This window comes from Zootoca vivipara, chromosome 8 (assembly GCF_963506605.1).
Source record: "Zootoca vivipara chromosome 8, rZooViv1.1, whole genome shotgun sequence".
Classification (NCBI taxonomy): domain Eukaryota; kingdom Metazoa; phylum Chordata; class Lepidosauria; order Squamata; family Lacertidae; genus Zootoca; species Zootoca vivipara.
In genome coordinates, this window is record NC_083283.1 from 37,935,563 (window position 1) to 37,957,519 (window position 21,957).

The 21,957-nt window shown below is 45.6% G+C and overlaps 1 protein-coding gene across 6 annotated transcripts in view; it reads right to left on the reverse strand.

Annotated features, from left to right (window-relative positions):
* The window catches only part of RP1 (RP1 axonemal microtubule associated), a 194,812-nt gene that overhangs the window by 95,984 nt on the left and 76,871 nt on the right, over positions 1 to 21,957 (reverse strand). For all 6 annotated transcript variants that reach the window (XM_060277834.1, XM_035125532.2, XM_060277835.1 and 3 more), the window contains 7 exons: positions 20,955 to 21,087; positions 20,223 to 20,374; positions 19,096 to 19,250; positions 17,062 to 17,120; positions 16,118 to 16,162; positions 7,469 to 7,632; positions 945 to 1,161 (listed from right to left, as the gene is read on the reverse strand). In XM_060277834.1, coding sequence (XP_060133817.1) covers positions 945 to 1,161; positions 7,469 to 7,632; positions 16,118 to 16,162; positions 17,062 to 17,120; positions 19,096 to 19,250; positions 20,223 to 20,374; positions 20,955 to 21,087 — 925 coding nt within the window. The remainder of the gene's footprint in view (positions 1 to 944; positions 1,162 to 7,468; positions 7,633 to 16,117; positions 16,163 to 17,061; positions 17,121 to 19,095; positions 19,251 to 20,222; positions 20,375 to 20,954; positions 21,088 to 21,957) is intronic.

The following is a 21,957-nucleotide window of genomic DNA, read 5'->3' on the forward strand; positions in this document are numbered from 1 at the left end:
ACGCTGGCTGGTGTGCCACGACGTGCGGCGACAAGAAGGGCGATTTTGCAGCTGCAAACTCCACCTCCCTGGGCGTCCTATTTCTTCGCCCCTTCTAGTTTCCACAGACCAATCAGCTTTCATTATTTCCATTTTCCCCATGCCTCACGTGACAGGATCATCCCAGAATCCTTTAGCCAAGATGGCAGCCCCCAGCAGCTAATAGTGCCGCACGTGTGTCTCTTTTTTGGAAAATCGAGCGGACTTCAAGTAGCTACTTTTAAAATATTCAATCTCCATCATTCAAAATGTAGTTTGTTGCTAATTCACAGAGGCATGAAGACCAAATCGTCTTCTCACAAGTCCGAGAACACGCACAGGGTAAGATACGGGACGGCGGGGTCGGGTGGGGTGGATCAGAAACCCGGATCTTTTAAGAACTCGGCAGCGCTGACCTGCCGGAAAGCAATATTTGGTTAGTGTTTCTTACAGTCATAATTATAATATAGGGCGGCACAGAGTTAATTTTTTTAACTTTTTTAATGGTGGTGTGCCTCGTGATTTTTTCACAGAACAAGTGTGCCGTGGCCCAAAAAAGGTTGAGAAACACTGGTCTAACTATTGCACCACACAGGTTCTTTTATTGTCAATTAAACTATATTTAATAATAGTGAAAAGCTAACCCATCCAGATCCCACAGCTGAAATTGAAGCTCATAACTCTTTGAATAAACCTCTGTTTCTCTCTCTCTAAACAGCAAGAAGCTGCTAAAACAAATAACTGAGCTGAAGGACACTTTGGTCATAGCTCCAGGAACGGTGCCTGAAAGAGAAGGGAAAAGGGTAACAACTTATGTTCTAACAGTTTCTGCTGTTTATTTTGGTTTCATTTCTTTGCAATGATGAATCCTAAATGGAGCTCAGTCCTTTACACATGTAGCTTAATATATGTAATTATATACTCACATGGTAGAAGTGCTTTGTTAGGCCTCCCTATTGCTATTTCTCTCCATGTTTCTCCATCACCTTGGCTTTCAGATAGCCAGCAGTTGACAGGTAAACAAATTTCTTGGTCCAATGGCGAGTTCATTCTAATCTCATCAATGTACCAGCTAGGATCTGGTCCACTATTGTCATGGCCAATCCGGATTTTATACAGCTCTCCAACATCTTTTAGATTAATCTGCAAAATAATAAAATAGCGAAAGCTATTATTATAGTTCATTGGCCCGTTATAATTCATTTGCCCATTATGAGGAAGGGGGGAAAGAGCTGGGTGGGACGGGGAGTTGGGTGTGGTGGATTGTCAATGTTTCTGTTTTTCTTGATATGTGTAGGGGTTCAGCGTCAGCGTCATTTGTGCAGGTTCTCTGTTGTTTGTTCGTGCTTCTCTGTTGGTGAGAGAGGTCGGGAACACTGCACTACCTTTGTAACCCAAGAAAATCCTTAATAAAAATAATTATTAAATTAAATTAAATAATTCATTTGCCCATCACAAAACTCCCCTAATTAGTACATATTACCAAAGAGGTAATATGTGGGATGCGGGTGGTGCTGTGGGTTAAACCTCAGAGCCTAGGGCTTGCCGATCAGAAGGCCAGTGGTTCGAATCCCTGCGACGGGGTGAGCTCCCATTGTTTGGTCCAAGCTCTTGCCCACCTAGCAGTTTGAAAGCACGCAGTGGAAGTAGATAAATAGGTACTGGTCCGGCGGGAAAGTAAACAGCATTTCTGTGCACTGCTCTGGTTCACCAGAAGCGGCTTAGTCATGCTGGCCACATGACCTGGAAGCTGTACGCTGGCTCCCTCAGCCAGTAAAGCGAGATGAGCGCCGCAACCCCAGAGTCGTCCGCAACTGGACCTAATGGCCAGGGTCCCTTTACCCTTTACCAAAGAGGTATACCAATTATCCCCCCCGCCAAAGTGCAGTAAGTCATCCATAAGTGATATATGAAATAAAAGCTATTTTTGACAGCCTGCACCAGTACCTTCCTGCTTGCACTTTAAAATCTGCTTAGGAGGCTCTCCGAGGCTGGATCTTCTAGACACATCAAAAAAGCATTTCAGAAAAACACATTGTAAACTTTGTATAAGAAATCGCATTAGCAAAAATGGAACTCCACAGCGCCATCTGGTGTCACAGTGTTATCATGCATATACAATGCATATACTGTATAGTGGTACCTTAGGTTACAAACACCTCGGGTTACAAACACTTCGGGTTACAGACTCCGCTAACCCTGAATTAGTACCTCAGGTTAACAACTTTGCCTCATGATGAGAACAGAAATCACGTGTCGGCGGTTCGGTGGCAGCAGGAGGTCCCAATAGCTAAAGGTACAGTGGTACCTCTGGTTATGAACTTAATTTGATCCAGAGGTCCATTCTTAAGCTGAAACCGTTCTTATCTTGAGGTGCGCTTTCACTAATGGGGGTCTCCTGCTGTGCGCGTGCCTCCGACATGCGATTTCTGTTCGCATCCTGGGGCAAAGTTCGCTACCAGGAGCAGCTACTTCTGGGTTAGCGGAGCTCATAACCTGAAGCATTTGTAACCATAAGCGTTCATAACCAGAGGTAGCACTGTAAAATGCTTTTTCTTTACCAATCTAGCTGAGTTCCAAGTGTACCCACACCACAAACTAGCAAGGATGACAGCCATGTGATAGAAATCCAACTCTATGGTAGCCCCACAGCTATGGATTTCCTTTCTGTTGAACCTGTGTATAATGCCTACATTACAGGCAGGGCCAACCAACAATGGCAGGTACCATGGGTACATATGTACTGGATCTCAAGCCAGCAGGGTGACTGGACTCTTATCTTTCTTTCACTTTTATTTAAAATAAGTCTATCAGACTTCTATAGAGAAAGTTAGGGACACGGGTGGCATTGTGGGTTAAACCACAGAGCTTAGGGCTTGCCGATCAGAAGGTCGGCAGTTCGAATCCCCGCGACGGGGTGAGCTCCCATTGCTTGGTCCCAGCTCCTGCCAACCTAGCAGTTCGAAAGCACGTCAAAGTGCAAGTAGATAAATACGTACTGCTATATATATATAGGGAAGGTAAACGACGTTTCCGTGTGCTGCTCTGGTTCGCCAGAAGTGGCTTTGTCATGCTGGCCACATGACCTGGAAGCTGTACGCTGGCTCCCTCGCCCAATAACGCGAGATGAGCGCTGCAACCCCAGAGTCAGTCACGACTGGACCTAATGGTCAGGGGTCCCTTTACGTTTACAATAGAGAAAGTTAGAAAGCAAAACATGGAGGCAACGTTCTAAGGCAGATATCATGTAACTGCTGTTGCTAAGGCTGGTTAATCACTTTGGGTGGGATTCACCTAAGGAGCTGCTGAATTAGAACCTCCACTTGTGCAATGGAGCAACTCCCACTCTCCTCCTGCCGTGCATCCCCAAAATTGGCTCTGAGGGTGTTAGGATGACCCCCAGGACCATGGTGGGAAACAGGAAGGAATCATCCATCTTACAAATGGAAATGTATGCATTAATCATTGTTGCTAAGCAATCAGAAGGAAATAAAACTGGCCGTCCCCACCTGGAACTCTGAAGGGGGACCTGCCAGAGGGGAAGAAAAATCGGGAGAAACTTGTGGCTGTTTCTACTAGTCTGACACTGAATGGGGAAGGATAGTTTGCCAGTGTAGTGCCTTCCTCTTCCCAGTGTGCATATTTTATGAATGTTGTAGGAACCTGTATAATTTGGGCCCACAGCCATGCTGGAGGAGTTTAACAAGCGGGTAGGTACAAGTATTCTGCACCCACTTTGTCAGCAACTTTAGAAAAAGAAAAGAAAAAAAGATATCCTATTTGGCCCACCAAGTGGACAAATTTCAAAATGAAAAACAGCACTAATTTTCACAGCACCCTTAAAATTCTTTACCAAAAAAAGAAGGTGGGGGCATTTTATTCATGGGAGTTACTAGTGAATTGCATTTTAACTAAAAAATACAAGCATTGTGTCATGCAGAATACATAAAATAGATACAAACTCCACTTTGGCCTGGACTGTGAAAGGAGTGTGCTAAGTAATTGTAACCTTCATAAGCCTGCTTAAACATATCCATGACAACAAATGATAGAAAATGAAAATGCAATGAACACACCACAGGAAAAATAAATATGATATTCTTGCTACACAGTTAGATGGGAGAATTCTTAACCCCAGTAAAATTATGAAGGCTGAAGCCATGGTCTGGGTGACAGTAGAACCATACTTTGATAATCCAGGGTAAAAGAGGGCAATGGAGGTGCTGCCCAAAAAATCACGGAGAAAGAACCAGAACTAATCTACTCCTACCTAGTGCCTCCAGGCAATCATTGAAACATTAACTCTCTACAGAATATACCATGGCAGATTACACAAGATGCGCCTGCAGGCAAGGAATAGTCTGTAAAATAGACAAACTGACATAAATGCCTTCGGTTTTGAATGGTGCACTGCAGCCTTTTAAGAGAGTCAGTGCAGGCTCAGTTCTTCTATTCAGAGCACTAAAGCCTACTTCATCAAGTCAGTACCCCCCTTTTCCCTCCTCTTTCAGCTATAGCATGTGATGTTAAAACTGGGGATAGCTGGGGATTCTGACCTGTGTTTTGCCATAATATGGCCATAGGCAGCATTTGGGCAGTAGTCCTAAATGTATGTACTTGACTGCCTAGCTCTCCCAAGCATTCCTCCTGTTGAAAGTACAAACACAGTAGTCATGCTCAGCATGAACTTTAGCGAAGGGCAAACACTCCTTAGCTTTCTTTTTGTTACCAGGGGAAACACTGCACATACAGCTGAAATTACTACATTGAATTACTGCTGACAGTTGCTTGTTATCATATGAAATCTACTACCCTTTTGTACACCAGACAAACTGTATTTCTGAAATAAGAGGATATGCTTATATTTGCTCAGAGTACTTAACACAAATATGATCCTCAGTAGACAGTCACTGTGCACTTAAAACACTTTGATGCCCCTTTAAACATTCATGGCTTCCTCCCAAGAATTCTGGGACCTGTAGTTTGCAGCACCACTCTGTCTGGCTATGGAACCATCAAGATCTATGGAGCCTTGCCTTACACTGCCTTCCCAGCAGTGCATATGCCTCTTTTGTATGCAATAGAGGTGAGAAATATATCCATCTGGTAGTGCTAGAGAGGGGTGAGTATTCCAATGCTCTGTCTCTCTGCATGCACATCCATCCATCTCCAACTCCTTGAAATCTTCCATCAACGGTGTCTCCCCAAAAAAAATTCATATCACTTGGGAAGACAGGCTAACTAATATCTGTGTACTGGAAGAAGCAAAGATCACCAATGCTGAAGCAATGATTCTTCAACACTAACTTCGCTGGACTGGTCATGTTGTTCAGATGCCTGATTATCATCTTCCAAAGCAACTACTCTATTCCAAACTTTAAAATGGAAAGCGTAATGCTGGTGGTCAACAAAAGAGGTTTATAGACCCTTTTAGGGGGAATCTTTAAAAAATACAATATAAACACCAACAATTGGGAAACACTGGCCTGCGAGTGCTCCAATTGGAGAATAGTCCGTACCAAAGGTGTCATGGACTTTAAAGAAACTCAAACTCAGGATGAAAGGGAGAAACGAGCTTAGAGGAAGGCATGTTTTGCAAACCCTCACCATCATCAACTCCTGCCTGGAAACCTATATCCCCACTGTGGAAGGACATGTGGATCCAGAAATGGTCTCCACAGTCACCTATGGACATACTGTCAAGACCATGTTCATGGAAGACAATCTTACTCAGCTTACTCAAACAATTGCCAAATGATTGCCAAACAAAGAAAGAAGCCATCCAAAGTATACACAATATGTTGAACATGGAGCTGATTTCCTGGTTTTATTTGGAATATAATATTTCATTGATCCAACTTCATCATATCTATGGACTCCAAGTCTGAATATCACTTTGGTTTCAGATTACATTCAGGAGGAGCTCACATTTGAAAGATGTGTGAAAGATCTCCTCGCTCTCCTAGATATTGGAAAATATTATTTACACTTAAGGCTACTTCTTCTGCCAATATAAACAATATTTCAGTCTATCAGTACAGAAGAACTTGCATGTTGTTGTTGTTATTGTTGTTCTTTAAAAAAACAGCTAAGGAAACATCTAAACCTCTAAGCATTTATATTTCCCAGTCTCTTCTGAATCCTTTCCCAAGGATAGCCAACATGGCAACCTCCAGGTGTTGCTGGACTACAACTTCCATTATCCCTGACCTTTGGCCATGCTGACTAGAGTTGATGGGGTCTAGAGTCCAGCAACACCTGGAGTACCACACTGGCTATTTTGAAAATCTATGCAAGGTCCCAGAATTATTTTACAGTAGGCATCCTTATCACCTGCTATTTCAGTTCCAAAACTATCTTAAGCACAGATTGCCAACTGCGCTGATATGTGCCAAGCTATGTGATGTGTTCTGAAGGGACAGACAGCTTAAACCTATGCAGCCACTGCTTATGCAAGACATTCTGTCAATACTTACTAACCTTCAGAACATTACTGTCAGCACAGTACAGTGACGAGAGGCATCCCTTCTGTCTTCTTACATTTCATTTCACTGTTGCAAGCAATAAGTGTACTTACCTATCCATCACTGTCAACATTTCTTACATCTAAAACAAGTATTTTAACATATCAGCAACACACAGAAGGGAGTAGAATTCCCTTCCATTTCCCTCACTCTAATTCTAAAACCAGAAAATCAAATCTCTACTATAAAAATAAACTATAGACCTTTTGCACATTTAATTTTTTAAAAAAAATGGAAAGGGGTGAAAGGGGGTTATATGTGGCTTTTGGCTCATAAAGCCAAATGAGAGAAATGATGGCATGCTTGATTAATGTAGAATATCCACAGCATCCTAGTTCACAATTGCTAATGGAGATTGAAGCAGCCAGATTTTTTATAGGTGTCAAACAGCTGAATATATGGGTAGTTGATGCTGCCTCAGCGACCTATTGGCTACTTCAAAACTAGGATCTGCTTTCTGATTGTCATGTTCCAAATTGTGGGCGAGTCCTGGATAAGGATGCCTGTAAGCGTGAGGACTAGTGACCTGAAGTGGATGGTTCAGTCACCAGGTCAGGCTCAGTCCTGGCAGGCTGTGCTCTTAAAATCCCGAAGTCAGTGTAATAACATTGTACTGCAGTAGAAAGGAATGGGGAAGTAGATATCCAATATTGGCTTACAATCTTCCTGGACTTGAATCATCTGCTTGAACACTAATCTTAGTAATGTACTGTTAAGTTGATTACTGCCATAAATATACAATTACTCTATTCTCCCAGGGATGCTGCACGCCATATCAATGAACAATTCAGAAAATGAAATGTGGAACTGAAATCATTACAATGAAATCATTTTAAGTATCTATTACTTATTCACCTTGGAATAAATCTGTTCTGCATAGCCTGTGTAAGTAAACTCTCCATTATTTATATGCAGTGCAATTGTACCTTGAATGTATCTGTACTGTGGGGATTAAACAGCTGGTGTTTCCCAGATCCCAGAATAAGAGGACCAGAAGCCTTATTTTCTCCATAAACATACAGGGACACAGTTGCTGTTGTGCCAGCTGTTTCAAAACCTCCAGTGACTACCGTGATTTTCCAATCTTCTCCTGCAGGTAAAAACAAAATGAAAATGAGTGCCACTGACAGAGCAGTTTTATCTCGGGGACTACCATGTGCCTGGAGATCTGTGTAATACTGGCTTTATTGCAAACAATGCATCACTAAGTTTACAGAACAGGAGTAATTGTTCCATTAAGTAGGGAAGGTGGTGCTCAAAGGAGAGGTGGGTGAATGAGAAAATGTTGAAGACAAAGGTTGCATTGGATAATAATAAATATTTAAAGGCAAGATTGCATTAGATTCTACAGCAGGCACCCCCAAACTGCGGCCCTCCAGAGGTTTTGGCCTACAACTCCCATGATCCCTAGCTAACAGGACCAGTGGTCAGGGATGATGGGAATTGTAGTCCAAAACATCTGGAGGGCCGAAGTTTGGGGATGCCTGTTCTAGAGCAATGAGGTGCTTTTCAGATATGGTTGGATTACATCCCTGGCCACTGCCCATACTGGATGGGGCTGATGACAACTGGTGACCAACAGCACCTAGACATTGGCTACACCTGTTCTAGAGGGAATGCATCATGCATCTTTAACAACAATGCATTTCAAATGGTTACCTGCCTGTAATTGCAGTTGGTTGGACACTGACATTTCTGCATGCTTAAATGTATCCCTTTAGAATTTAGCAGGATAATACAAACACAATTAACTAGGACTAGGTAAGATCACTACTGTCTAGTACTGCATGCCTACATCAAAAAGCAGAAATTATGTTCACTTCAATCACTTTGGAGATTTTCCGCCTTTATTTGCAGCAGCCTCCATTTAGCAATTACAATTCAGTCTGCAGAGAGCAAACACAATTAATAAAATACCAACCCACAGACTTGTTAGTAATAAATGTCACAGTGTGTACTTCAGCTATATTAATAGGGAGGGGGAAACCTTTTGCTTGTTAATTGGTGAACAAAGGCGGAGTCTGGAATAACAGTCTCTCTTTTCGCCCACTTTTGCTTTCCCTTGCATGTCTTCTTTATCACAAGAGAGGGATTGATTGGCTGAGGGTTTGATTATCTCCATGCCCACGTAGGTGGAAAATGGGGCAGAGCCTCACTGGTAGATGGTTTAGTCTTCCCAGTCAATGCTGTATTGTGTGTATTGTGTCTTAAAATGTTCTCTCTCTCTCTCCCTCTCCCTCTCCCTCTCTCTCTCTCTCTCTCTCTCTCTGCAAGCCACATTGAGACTTGGAAAAGCATCACATAAATATTTTAAATAATTTGTTAGATGTTCCTTCCTTTTGTTAGAAAGCTCACTCCACTATGTCATTCAGAGGGACCTCTGCAGACACAGCACCAACCTTTGGCATTAGCCAGCCAAGCACCTTGAGTTTTCCTATGTCCTAAAGCTGGTATTTTCACAGAGGAGAACACCTTATCCTCAACTTAACCCCATGGATTGAAGACCCTAACATCCTGCAGGTGAGCGCCTCCTGGGTGTATTCTTCCCCATGTATTTTTTTTCTCCTGTCCTCTCAGTAGCTTGCCAGTCTCATCCCTCATCTCCCCCTGCCACTGGAGAAGTGGACAAAAGGTATGCACCCTAGATTTCTTTTGACACAAATAAATGAATCTACATACAGTATTTCGGCAAGGACTGGGATCACTTGCCACTCAGCGGCTGCATTCTACAAATGTCACATGCATGCCATCTGTAAATTGGTGCTCTTCAAGATCTGGGGATGTGAATAGATGGCAGCACATGCCTGAAAGTAGGGATACTGCAGAAGTTTGTGATTTAGGACTTGGGGTTACAAACACTTGTAACACTTGACTATGAGTCGGTATGTGAGTGTGTACTTGAGTGATGCCAGCCGCCTAACTTAAAACAGATATTGTCACGGTGGCCGGAGTGGACTACTTCAGAGTAACGACGCCACGCAGCTCTGCATTTTATTCTTTTATTGGTGCTGCGTATTTACAGTGCTCAAGTCATTGCTATTTACACGGAGTGATGTGGTCAGTCGGTTTCAGAACCTCCTAATGGCTTTTGGCGCGTCTTTCTCCAACACAAAAGCTTTGGCAGACCCATCCTCTTGCCCCTCCTCTTCCTGCGTAATTCTGGAGTTGGGGGGATGGGTCTTCCCCCCTTGCTTGCCCCTTCCTGTCCCACCTGGGACCCTGGCTCCTCTACCTTGCCTGAGCCTCGGACACGACTTCCTGCTTCCCCACTGGAATCGGAACTCTCCCTGCTTTCCCCTTTGCTCGGGGACGGGCTTGAACTCAGGAGGGGAGGGACTTCGCGATATCCCCTGTCCCTCACATCCACCCCCCTCCCAAGCTCTCCTTCACCCCTCCCCAGGCCCCCCCATGTGTCGGTGACGACTGGAAGCCTAAGAACTCAGTGCTCTCCGAGCCCGTTGGTGTGAATACCTCCCCCCAGTCCTGCGAGCCCCCCCCTTCCGCCTGGGCGGACGGGAATCCCAAAAAGTCCGTGGCGTCAGAGCTGGTGGGGGTAAAAACGTTCTGCCAATCTGCTCCTTCCTCTGACTGGGTGGATCTCGGTGACACCCATACCTCATCCTCTGGTTCCTCAAACTCCGCTTCCCAGCGCCATGGTGAGCTGCTCTCCCGTGCCTCCTCCTCCTCCCCCTCCCTTTCCATGTGCCAGGGCTTGGGTCTGTGGGGAAAGAGGGCGTGAAATTCTTCCACCAAGAATTCCTCCTGTATCTGAGTGGCTGGGACCCATTCATTCTGGGACGGTGGAGCATCCTCCCATGCCATGAGGTACTCCAGTCCCCCCACCCCCCACCTTGAATCCAGGATGGCCGTGGCCTCATTGAGTTGCTCCCTGCCTTCCCTCTCCCCCCCTCCCTCGGGGGTTTGTTCGCTGTCTCGGAGCCTGCTGCTTTCCCTGTACGGCGACAGCAGCGATCTATGAAACACTGGATGCACCCTCATGTCCTCTGGCAGTGCCAGCCTGTATGCCACCGGGTTGACCTGTTGCGTGACCGTGAAGGGGCCCAGCCTTTTGGGTGCCAGCTTTTTGCACCTCCCTCTGGTGGGAAGGCCCTCCGAGGACAACCACACCTTGTCCCCCACCCTGATGACCTCCCCTAGTCGCCTGTGGCGATCTGCCCCCTTTTTGTACGCTTCCTTGGCCCTCTCCAAGTGTTCTCTGAGCTGCTGGTGCACCGTCTCCAGTTCCTCTGCCCAATCCTCAGCCTGTGGGCCCTCCTCCTCCTCCTCCCCCTCCCTCTCTGGGAAAGATCTGAGGTCGCGCCCGTAATTGGCCTTAAAGGGCGACACCCCTGTGGAGACGTGCACTGCATTGTTGTAGGCAAATTCTGCTAGTGGCAGGCGATCCACCCAGTCCGTTTGCCTCTGGCTGACGTAGCATCTCAGGTACTGCTGCAGAATGGCGTTGACCCTCTCCGCTTGTCCGTTGGTCTGCGGGTGTCTAGCCGTCGACAAGCTGACCTCCACCTGCAGGAGGTTCATGAGCCGCCGCCAGAACCTGGAAACAAATTGGCGGCCACGATCCGAAATAACCCTTAAAGGTAATCCATGCAGTCTGAAAACGTGATCAACAAACAGTTTGGCTGTCTCTTCTGCAGAGACTGCCCTGGCACACGGTATAAAGTGGCACATTTTGGACATGAGGTCCACCACCACCAACACTGCGGTCTTACCCCGGGAAGAAGGCAGATCTGTGATGAAGTCCATGGACAGCACTTCCCACGGCCTGTGTGGCGTGGCTAAGGGCTCCAGCAACCCTGGTGGCGCTGCCCTGACCACCTTTGCCCGCTGGCAGGTGTCACAGCCCCGTACATAGTCTCGAACATCTTCCCTCACCCCTGGCCACCAGAAGTGTCTCATGACTAGGTGAGTGGTCTTGTCCCTTCCAAAATGCCCCGCCGTTGGGTTGTCGTGCATCTGTTTGAGGACCGTACGTCTGAGCTGGGTGGTGGGCAGGTACAGTGCCCCCTTGTAGAAAAGCAGCCCTCTGCGTTCTGCAAAGTCTTTTGCCTGCTCCCTCCCCCCTCTCAGTTCTCTGAAGATGCGGTTGGCAAAGTCATCCGCTGCCGTCAGTGCTGTGAGTTCTGCCTCGCTCACCACTGCTGCTCCGCAGGACCATGCCGACGGGGGGAAAATGTGACTTGGGGCTGGTGGCTCCTCCTCCTCCATGTACTCTGGCTTGCGGGAGAGGGCATCCGCCCTGACGTTCTGCTCTCCCGGGATGTAGTGTATGGAGAAGTTGAAGTTCGAGAAGAACTCTGCCCACCGTATCTGCCGCTGGTTGAGCACCCTGGCAGTTCTCCAGAACTCCAGGTTCTTGTGGTCTGTGCACACCTGGATGGGGTGCTTGGCGCCCACCAGGAAGTGTCTCCAATGTTTGAACGCAGCGTGGATCGCAAGAAGTTCTTTGTCAAACACGGTGTAGTTGCGCTCGGGCTGTGTCAACTTCCTGGAGAAGAAGGCACAGGGTCTCCACTCCCTGTTGGCGTCCAGTTGCAACAAAATGGCGCCCACAGCTTTCTCAGAAGCATCTGTCTCAATGCGTAGGGGCGCGTCCTGGACCACGTGGAACAGGTTCTGGTCCGAGGCGAACACCCTCTTGAGGCTTTCGAACGCTGCTTGCGCCTCTGGTGTCCACCTGAACTTCTGCTTGCCTCTCAGGCAGTCAGTGATGGGAGCCGTAACGCGAGAGAAGTTCTTGATGAACTTCCTGTAGAAGTTGGCGAAGCCTAGTAGGCGTTGGGCATCTTTGCGCGTCCTGGGGCTGTGCCAGTCCAGGATGGCCTGCACCTTGTCCTTGTCCATCGCCAGCCCCTTGTCTGACAGCTTGTAGCCCAGGAAGTCCACCTCCTTGGTGTGAAACTTGCACTTCTCCAGCTTCACATACAGGTGGTTCTCCTTCAGGCGCTGCAACACTTCCCTGACATCTTTCACATGCTGCACTGGGTCATTGGAATAGATAAGGATGTCATCCAGAAAGACCAGGCAGTTCTTGAAGAGGAGGGACCCCAGGACGTGGTGCATGAAGGCCTGGAAGCAGGCTGAGCCCCCTTGCAACCCGAAGGGCATCACCAGATATTCAAAAGAGCCCAGAGGCGTGAACATCGTGGTCTTCCATTCATCGCCTTCCCGGATCCTGATCAAGTTGTACGCCCCCCTCAGGTCTAGCTTGGTGAAAATCTTGCCCCTGCGTGCTGCTGTCAGGAGATCATCCACTCTGGGCATGGGGAAAGCCACTGGCTCTGTCACCGAATTCAGCCGTCTAAAATCCACCACCAGGCGGCGCTGTTGCGTGTCTTTCTTGTCCACCCAGAAGACCGGGCTGCCCCCTGCTGCCTTGCTTTCTCTGATGAACCCCCGCTTGAGGTTCTTGTCGATGAAAGCGCGCAGATCCTCCAGTTCCTGGTCTGACATGGCGTACAGCTTGGCTGGGGGTATAGTTGCCCCTGGCACCAGGTTGATCTGGCAGTCAAAAGGCCTGTGTGGGGGTAGGTGGTCGGACTCCGCTTCGCTGAAGACCTCCTGCAGGTCCCAGTACGGCTTGGGTATCGCCTCACCCCCTTTGACGTGCATGGTGGCCACCGTGGCTATCGGAGGCCCCTCCCCTGGTTGGTGCTGCATGCAATGTTCCAGGCAAAAGTCCGATCCAAAAGTGATGCATCTCTGGTGCCAACTGATGGAGGGGTCGTGGCGCGCCAGCCAGCTCATGCCCAAGACGATGGGGGGGTCTGAGATGGTGGTGACGTTGAATGCCAGTGTCTCTGAGTGCCTTCCCACCGTCATTCTCATGGGGGGGGTTTGATGAGTGATGGCCCCCCCCAGCAGCTCTCTGCCGTCAATGGTTGCCACGTGAAGGGGAAAATCCAGCTGCAGAAGCTGGATCTGGTGCTCTTCTGCAAAGTTTCTCGAGAAGAAGTTCGCTGAGGCACCACTGTCAATTAAGGCAAGGACTGTCAGGGGATAGCCATTTGGGAGCGTTAGCGTGACTTCTAGAACCACTCCTGCTCTGGGAGGGGTGGGCTGGCTCTGCTCCTCTCTGTGCGGGTGGGTGGGCTGGGGCTGTTGTCTGCTGACTGTGCCTGGCTGCTGCCCCTTGTCTCCTGCAGCCAAGCTTTCCCGTTTCCCTGCTGTGGTGCTGCGTCAGTGGGGGAGGGCACCACCGTTCCCGCCCTTCCTTGCCACTCCCTGCGATGTGGGCAGTCTCTGACGAGATGCTGGGGGGAGTTGCAGAGAAAGCAATTCCCGCCCTTTCCCTCCTTGCGTCTTGGCGCCGCTGGGGTTTGAAAAGCCCGCGCGCGCGCGCTATCAATCTGCATGGGTTCCTGGTCCTGGCTGGCCCCAGGCGTGGCTTGAAAGGGTTGTTGGGGGAGTGGTTTCTCCTGCGACCGTGGGAACCAAGCCCGCTTTGCGCGCGTTGCTTGTTTGTCGCTCCACCGGGATTCCTGTCTCACCCCCACCGCCAGAGCCGCTTTGCTCAGCTGATCCATATCACTGGGCTTTGGACCTCTCGAGAGCTCATCCTTCACCTCCTCATGCAACCCCAAGTAGAACGCCGCTTGCATTGGGGGGGACCCCAGTTCCCACCCCAATCTGTGCACCAGCATGGTGAATTTCGCCCAATACGCGCGAACTGTCATATTTCCTTGGCGTAAATTATGAAGTTCCTCCTTAGTCTGGTCCATATGACTATCGGACGAATACATCGTTTTCAAACCTTCTAGAAATAGTTTGACATTCTTCATGCAAGGATTCTTTGTTGCAATTAACGGTCTTAGCCACTCCCTGGCTGCCCCGGTAAGGTGCTCCACAAGAAACGCTACTCTGTGCTCATCATCAGGGAACTCATCGTGGTGCAGCTCAAGAGCATACACAATCTCAGTCTCAAAGCCTTGAAATTCCTTCGGGTCTCCATTGAACTTGCTAACTAGGGTCCCAGCTCTCCTTCCTGGCAGCACTTGGACTTGGGGTGCCCCTCCCGCCTTGTTTTTCTCTGCATCCAGCTTGTTTTGGAGGTCTACCGCCACCGCCCTTAATTGCTGCTCTTTTTCCTGAAGCTCTCTCACCTGTTCCGCAAGTTGTAGCCGGTCGTCCTGGACCTTCTTAGTCTCCTCTTTAGCTGCCTTCAATTCTCCCTGCGCCTGCAGCGATAGCTGCTGCAGTTCTAGCTGGGCTTGCTCCGCGATCTGCCGCCACTTCTCCGCCTCTGACACGCTCATCCCGGCAACTCCAAAGTAGCCCAAGAATGATTAGGAGGTTGCTGTCACGGTGGCCGGAGTGGACTACTTCAGAGTAACGACGCCACGCAGCTCTGCATTTTATTCTTTTATTGGTGCTGCGTATTTACAGTGCTCAAGTCATTGCTATTTACACGGAGTGATGTGGTCAGTCGGTTTCAGAACCTCCTAATGGCTTTTGGCGCGTCTTTCTCCAACACAAAAGCTTTGGCAGACCCATCCTCTTGCCCCTCCTCTTCCTGCGTAATTCTGGAGTTGGGGGGATGGGTCTTCCCCCCTTGCTTGCCCCTTCCTGTCCCACCTGGGACCCTGGCTCCTCTACCTTGCCTGAGCCTCGGACACGACTTCCTGCTTCCCCACTGGAATCGGAACTCTCCCTGCTTTCCCCTTTGCTCGGGGACGGGCTTGAACTCAGGAGGGGAGGGACTTCGCGATATCCCCTGTCCCTCACAGATATGATCCATAAAAAGGTACCCCACTGTCAGAGAAATAATATCTCTTCTTGGAAATACATGCAAGTACTGAAGACAAAGCTAGTTGTTTGAAAATACTATTTATGCATCTGTGTAGATGTTTACATAAGTAAGCTGTCATTTTGCACATATTTTTGCATAATCGGTTCAAATATTATAATTATCAATTCATCAGACAGTCTGCATTTGAATTAAAGGTAGTGGAATATAATTGCATATTAGGAATACACATTTTTAAAACTTTCTTTTGACAATATATTAAATGTTCATCAGTTTAGCGGCCAATGCAGGATAGTACTTCAACTGTGCTTACGGGATCCAGGTTGGACCAAATCACACATTCTCTCTGCTCTAGGATACAAATTCCACCTACCTGCTGATGCGCTTAAATGAGATTAAGTTTAGTCACTACTTGTTCACCTCCTAGATGGGGCTGTTTTGCTGTCCAATCTGCTGCCTGGCAGCATTATTATTTTTTCTTCAAGTGCCTGTTAATGAGATCCCAGACAATCCGGGATCATGTCATGAACACAACGTCACAAGGTCAGAGTGAAAGTAGAAAGCCTTGTAGACTTTCTGAATCAACTTTGTGATTAGATTTGGATTTATGATGACATCAAAAGGTGAATTCAAAATGAGGGCAGGAATGGGAGCTGTGGAGGTAATGGAACTACAAACACTTTCACCCCAGTTTGCAATCCCCCTGCCCTCAAAGGTGAGACTTTGGAAATAATCACAGAAAGCCCACCCCTACTCATTTCAGCTCAGCCTTAGTCTTGATTAAATGATAGAAAGCAGAAGATGAATTTACCGTTTTCTTCCTCTTGCATTTTCAGCTGATGATTTATTTGCATTTCTGCCAAAAATAAAACATCAGTGCAGTTAATAATAGAGTTGTCAGGTTACAATGAAAAGTGGAAGGAGGGAGGAGGTGTTCATATATTAACTCCTCTGCTTTTACAGAGGAAAATGGATCCTTTCACAAACCAATATGGGATTGCAGAAGCATTTGAAAACAGTAACCCAAAATGGTCATTTGACATGGTACACTAAATAAATGGTAATTACTGCTTTGTGCTCTTCCCATAACTCACTGCAATATAGAAGATCTGGTGGGATAGGTGCAGAAATATCTAGACCATTATACCTGTAGTGGAAACTGATCATTGGCTGGTCCCTGGTACTCCTGCAGTGATGGCCCCTTGCTGCTATTACCATAGAATAGCTATGCAAGGTCATATGCAGTGATTTGCAGGGATGAAGAGAAGGCAGGAAAGTCATGACAGTTGTTGGTACATATGCTCATGAATCATTACTAGCTGGAAGGCCAGAGGTGAAAGAGGCATTGCATTGCATTTACCTGCAGCAACAGAACTAACATATTGCGCAGTTGCAGATGAGACACATGCTATAAGTTTTAAGGGAAACAAGGGTTTCTGTCCTGGTGTTACGTAGTTTACATCTCTATGCTAATACAGGAGCAGAGGGCAAAGGCAAAGAAAAATTGCAAGCAGGAAGGGGTGCTTAACCCTCCCACCCCAACCTGGAAATTCTCCGTTTGTCCCAATTGTTTTATAACCCCCACCCTGCTAGTCTCTTAAATCAAGTGGGCCACTTGGCTTTCATTTTCCTTTGTGCAAACAGCTAATTGATTTACAGAGCAGTCCTATGCAATGTTACTCAGACGTGAGTCCCACTGTGTTTGGTGGTGCTTACGCCCCTCGTGTTTAGGATCTCCACCTCCATATCGTTTACCTTGAGCTGAGAGTTCTATTTCTGAATGAACTGTGCCTTGGGAGGTAAATGGCAGCCACCTGAGAGTAGGAGAAGAGAAAAAACAAAATGAAAGAAAGAAAATGAAGTAAGTTTTGTTATTTCCATACGTAGCATTAGTCTAACTGGGATAATTTCTTCAAGTGAACACATTGCACAGGATAGGAATTGTTCCATAAGTCCTACAAAGCTTTTAACATTGATAATGAAATATTTGCATGTGAAACACATGCAATTATCATACAGCAGCCCTTAATTTATGGGAAGCTTGGGCAACACACCCTTGCAGAAGCAATGAAAAACACAACAGACTATTTCAGAAATACTAAGTTTTTTGAAATGACTATCATTATGTTACCTTTTAATATGGTAAATAAATATATGGTTTCAGCAAACAAATCTCATTCTGGTACAGCTCTTTGAATTATAGAATGCTGTACCTTTTATCTCACTAAGTACTGCTAATTTGCCCTATCACATATACATTGGCTTTGCTAAACTTGAATTTTAAGCCCATCCTAAGCAGGAGCAGAGCCATGTAGGTCACAAGAAGCATAAAGAAGGTAACTGCAGTATCAGAAACTCAATTTCCAATGAAACTCCAGATGGCGCATACATATCTGGAACTATCTAAGCATTTTTCCCTTTCCAAGGATGCTTTGTATCAGAGATACATCTGTCTGCTTCCTTCACAGAAGGGAGAAAATAGTGCAGCAGCCAAGGGGTCCATTGCAAGGGAGGGCCCATGAAGTGAAAAGAGTCTTGAGCCAGGGGCAGGTGGCACCAATGTTGGTGGGAGGTGAGTAGCTGAAGACAAAAAAATTGGGTCTGAAAGGTGAGACAAGGTTTTTAAAGTTTTGGTCCTAGCAGGAGCACCATTTGGGAGCTCTGTTTTAAGGCAGCAAGATGCATCTCGCATCCTCGAAACACTAACAAGTACATTTGACTTGGAAGAGAACCATTAGGAAGGCAAATGAAAGAACTCAGCACCCTGATGGAGATTTTTAGCTTCAAGCAGGAAAGGGCCCTAGCTAATCAAATATATGAAGCAGCTGATTACTTCAGTGCTAGATATTGTGAAGGACTGATTATTATATATGCACATATTGCTCATGCAAAACTAAAAGATTAAAAAACTGTTAGGCTTCTGAAGTTATTCAAAGTCATGCATTTTGGCAGCAAGAAGTATCTTGACAGTCAACAGGTTAAGAGTGGTAGGGAAGACATGGCCTATGCTGGAGGAGTTTTTTATGAATAAGGTAGCTGGGTGAAAAGGAAACAATCTTAGAGCAGGTGTGGGAGCTTGTGTTGTAAACGGTATTGTATTTCTGTAATAGGGAGGGAGGGGACACAGGTGGCTCTGTGGGTTAAACCACTGAGCCTAGGGCTTGCTGATCAGAACGTCAGCGGTTCGAATCCCCGCAACGGGGTGAGCTCCCATCGCTTGGTCCCTTCTCCTGCCAACCTAGCAGTTCAAAAGCATGAAGTGCAAGTAGATGAATAGGTACCACTCTGGTGGGAAGGTAAACAGCATTTCCGTGCGCTGCTTTGGTTCACCAGAAGCGGCTTAGTCCTGCTGGCCACATGACCCGGAAGCTGTCTGTGGACAAATGCCAGCTCCCTCAGCCAGTAAAGCGAGATGAGCGCCGCAACCCCAGAGTCGTCCGTGACTGGACCTAATGGTCAGGGGTCCCTTTACCTTTAATAGGGAGGGAAGGTCCTACTGAAGTCCCATCTGTCCTAGTTCTGCGTGGGAATGGGACAAAAGCCATCCCATTTCCATGTGAATCTTTAATATAAAATCCTTTCAAACTCCATACAGAAATGCAAAGTTGCTTCTTTTATAGTACTGATGAGATGGTCCAAAGGCTCCATCACTGCCTCTGTTTGTATTTCAAAGTTGTTTTTTTAAAAAAGGTAATCAATTTAAAACTTTTAAAGAGGCATTAGCATCCACTTAGGAAATAAGGTGTTGGGAAAGTTACTTTTAGATGAAGACTTTTAATGAAATACAACCTTTCACAGTTGAAAATATATTCTGAGTTTTTCTCAGGTTCTCTGATGACTACTTTCTCACAGTACCAATACTGTGACATGCTATAGGCCTTGCAGCACAATAGCACCTTCTGTAGTCTTCCAAGTGACACAGCTTGTATTTCAAACCGATCGACCTAAAAGACAAGAAACAGGTTCCATATACATTTATGCAGTCAATAATAATCAAAGATCACAACCAGCTCACTGCTGAAACATTACTGTATGCTGCAAACACTACTGAGAAAACTTGATTAACCACTTCCCAAAACTCATGCAAGAATTTTCATTGGCTTTAAAAGGAAATTATATCTTCTTGTTAGTAATAATTAGTCTCTATTTATATCCCTTCTAAACAAAGAACTATAAAATATCTCAACCACAGTCCAAAACATTACAGAGGAAGTTATTATTATGAGTGGGGAAGATGAGAGAGAATTACTGTGGGTTAGCTGTCCCTCTCCAGGAACAGCCATATCTGGTGAACCAAACAAAGCTGGTTCTAGCTGAAGCCTCAGCCTCAAATAAAAGTGCTGGATTGAGGAATACCCCCATTTTCAATGGTACACATTCACATGATCTATCTGATCAAAGCATATGAAATTATGATTCTATTCCCATTCAGAAATATTATTTAATGGAAATTTTACTGAGGTCCTCAACTTAAAATAGAGTTTCTAGAAGTGTTACTAACAAAGTTTTTCTGATTCTGTCTGCATTGTTTGGCTTGCAGTTCCACAGGTGAATTTCTAAGATACTGAAAGTGTAAGCCACATGAACAAATCAGTTAACCTGAACTATCACATTCTCTCGTCTATCTTTTCTTCACTTTTCACAACCATCCCAAAAGTCTTTCTTGCTGCCTTATTTTTCTCTGTTCTATTTTTCTTCAATTTCTTTCATCAACTATTTATAGGATCATGCTTTTCCTGATACTGATATTATCTCTCAAAAAAGGTATGCAAGGTACTATAGTTTACCTAGTGTAAAGAAAGTGATGCAAAAATTGACTCAATTTCCTTCAGAACTAGTGTTAAGTATGCTGTGTATTAAAACCACTTTCAGTTGGTCTGAAATGGGAGTATACTGATTGTCTTCAGCAGGCTTACCATTCCTCTCTGAAATTTCACCGCCTTGTCAGATTTGTGAAGGAGTCTCAAACCAGAATCTCCTCTTTCTCCATATATGCAGAAATAAACAGAAGAATCTGTTTCAGCATCTTCCAAGTGCCCCGTGTACACATAAACCTGGTAACTCACGGCTAGAGAAGACAACCAACATTTTAAAAGACGCAAATAATTTGAAACCATACAACCTGAGTGTAATGTCATGTTATACTTAGCCTTCAGGCTCATACTTAAATACACAGCATGCATCGTCAACCTACAACTCATGGGGCATATAAGAGGCCCTCCCTGGGACCTACCAAGTTCTATTCCTCCTCTGGGGCCAGGCTTGAAAGAAATCCTTTTTTGTGCATGTCCACACATGTATATGTGGTACATACATGCACATACATAACTGTGGTACATACACATTGTTGTGCCCACAACAGTTTCGAAATGGCAGCACCTTCCATAAATACATGGGGTGTGTGTGTGTGTGTGTGTAATTGTGTTTGGTTTGTTTTTGTTGGTGCTTCATAAAGCGATTCATAAATGAAATCAAATAAATAAATAAGTATACATGGATACTATTATGAAGCCCCGCTGATTTGAATGAGTGGTTGGCATTGACTGGATTATGCCCAGTGCTCTTTGTGAAAGCCATCTCATTTGGTAATAGTTGTAATATCTGTGTATTCATTATTATGGTTCTGTGGAGAAAGAATATGCTATTACATGGATAAAGGCTTCTTCCCTTTTCCACTACTGGAAGTTCACACAGAGTATCTCCATTCCCTCTGCTCCTTGACAACCATTTGTTTGCTGGAAAATTCAGAATTTCTCCGCTCTTTAGATGTTGTAGGATTACCTATGAAAGGAGGGAAAAAACAGCAAAAATCTTTATACTTGTAGTTTCTATCACTGTACTTCTCTGCTGCACTGGGATGTAACTAATATAAATAGATAAATTCCACTTCAGAAATTGTCAATGACTATCCATTATAACTATTAACATACCACAGGATTTTTCTGGAAATAACCTGAGGATTAATAATGGAAAGGAAAGACAACAACACAAGAACACCCACGTTCAAATAGTTAACCACAGAAGGGAGTATCAATTTAATTCTTTTTTTTAAAAAAAATTGTATTTAAAAATTGAATATTTTCATTTTGACATAGAATTTTCAGGTGCTATTTTGATGGCTTCATTTAATGGCATTTGATGGCTTCATTTAATGTTTACTGGCACAGCTTCTCCGCAAGGGCAAATGTTAGCTGCAATGCCAGAAAACACAGTTTTCCTATTTGTTGCCTTGATGGAAAGTCACCCTTTGAAAAGCAAAAGCTACTGTTATGAGTCTTGGACTCAGATGTTAAAGAAAACTGAAGCAAACAAGACAAGGTGTTGGGGGGGGGGGGAGAATCCCTGAAATAATTGGAGCTGAACTGAGCTGTTTCCAGTACATCTGGGCTTACTGTTTCTAAAGTTCTGAAGTTAAGGTCCTTGAGCTGATGTTGGAAGCTATTGTTACTACATGATTCAAGTTTTCAGATTTCAGCTTGTAAGCTAAAATGTCAGAATAAAACATGGGCATGCCACTACAGGAACCAGCTACCCAGGCAAGACACAGATATGTATTGACTTCCAAAAGTGGCGTACTACATTGTAGCATGAATGAATATTCCAATATAATACCAGATGCTGTGAGCAAAACATGAGAAAATAAGTGATTTG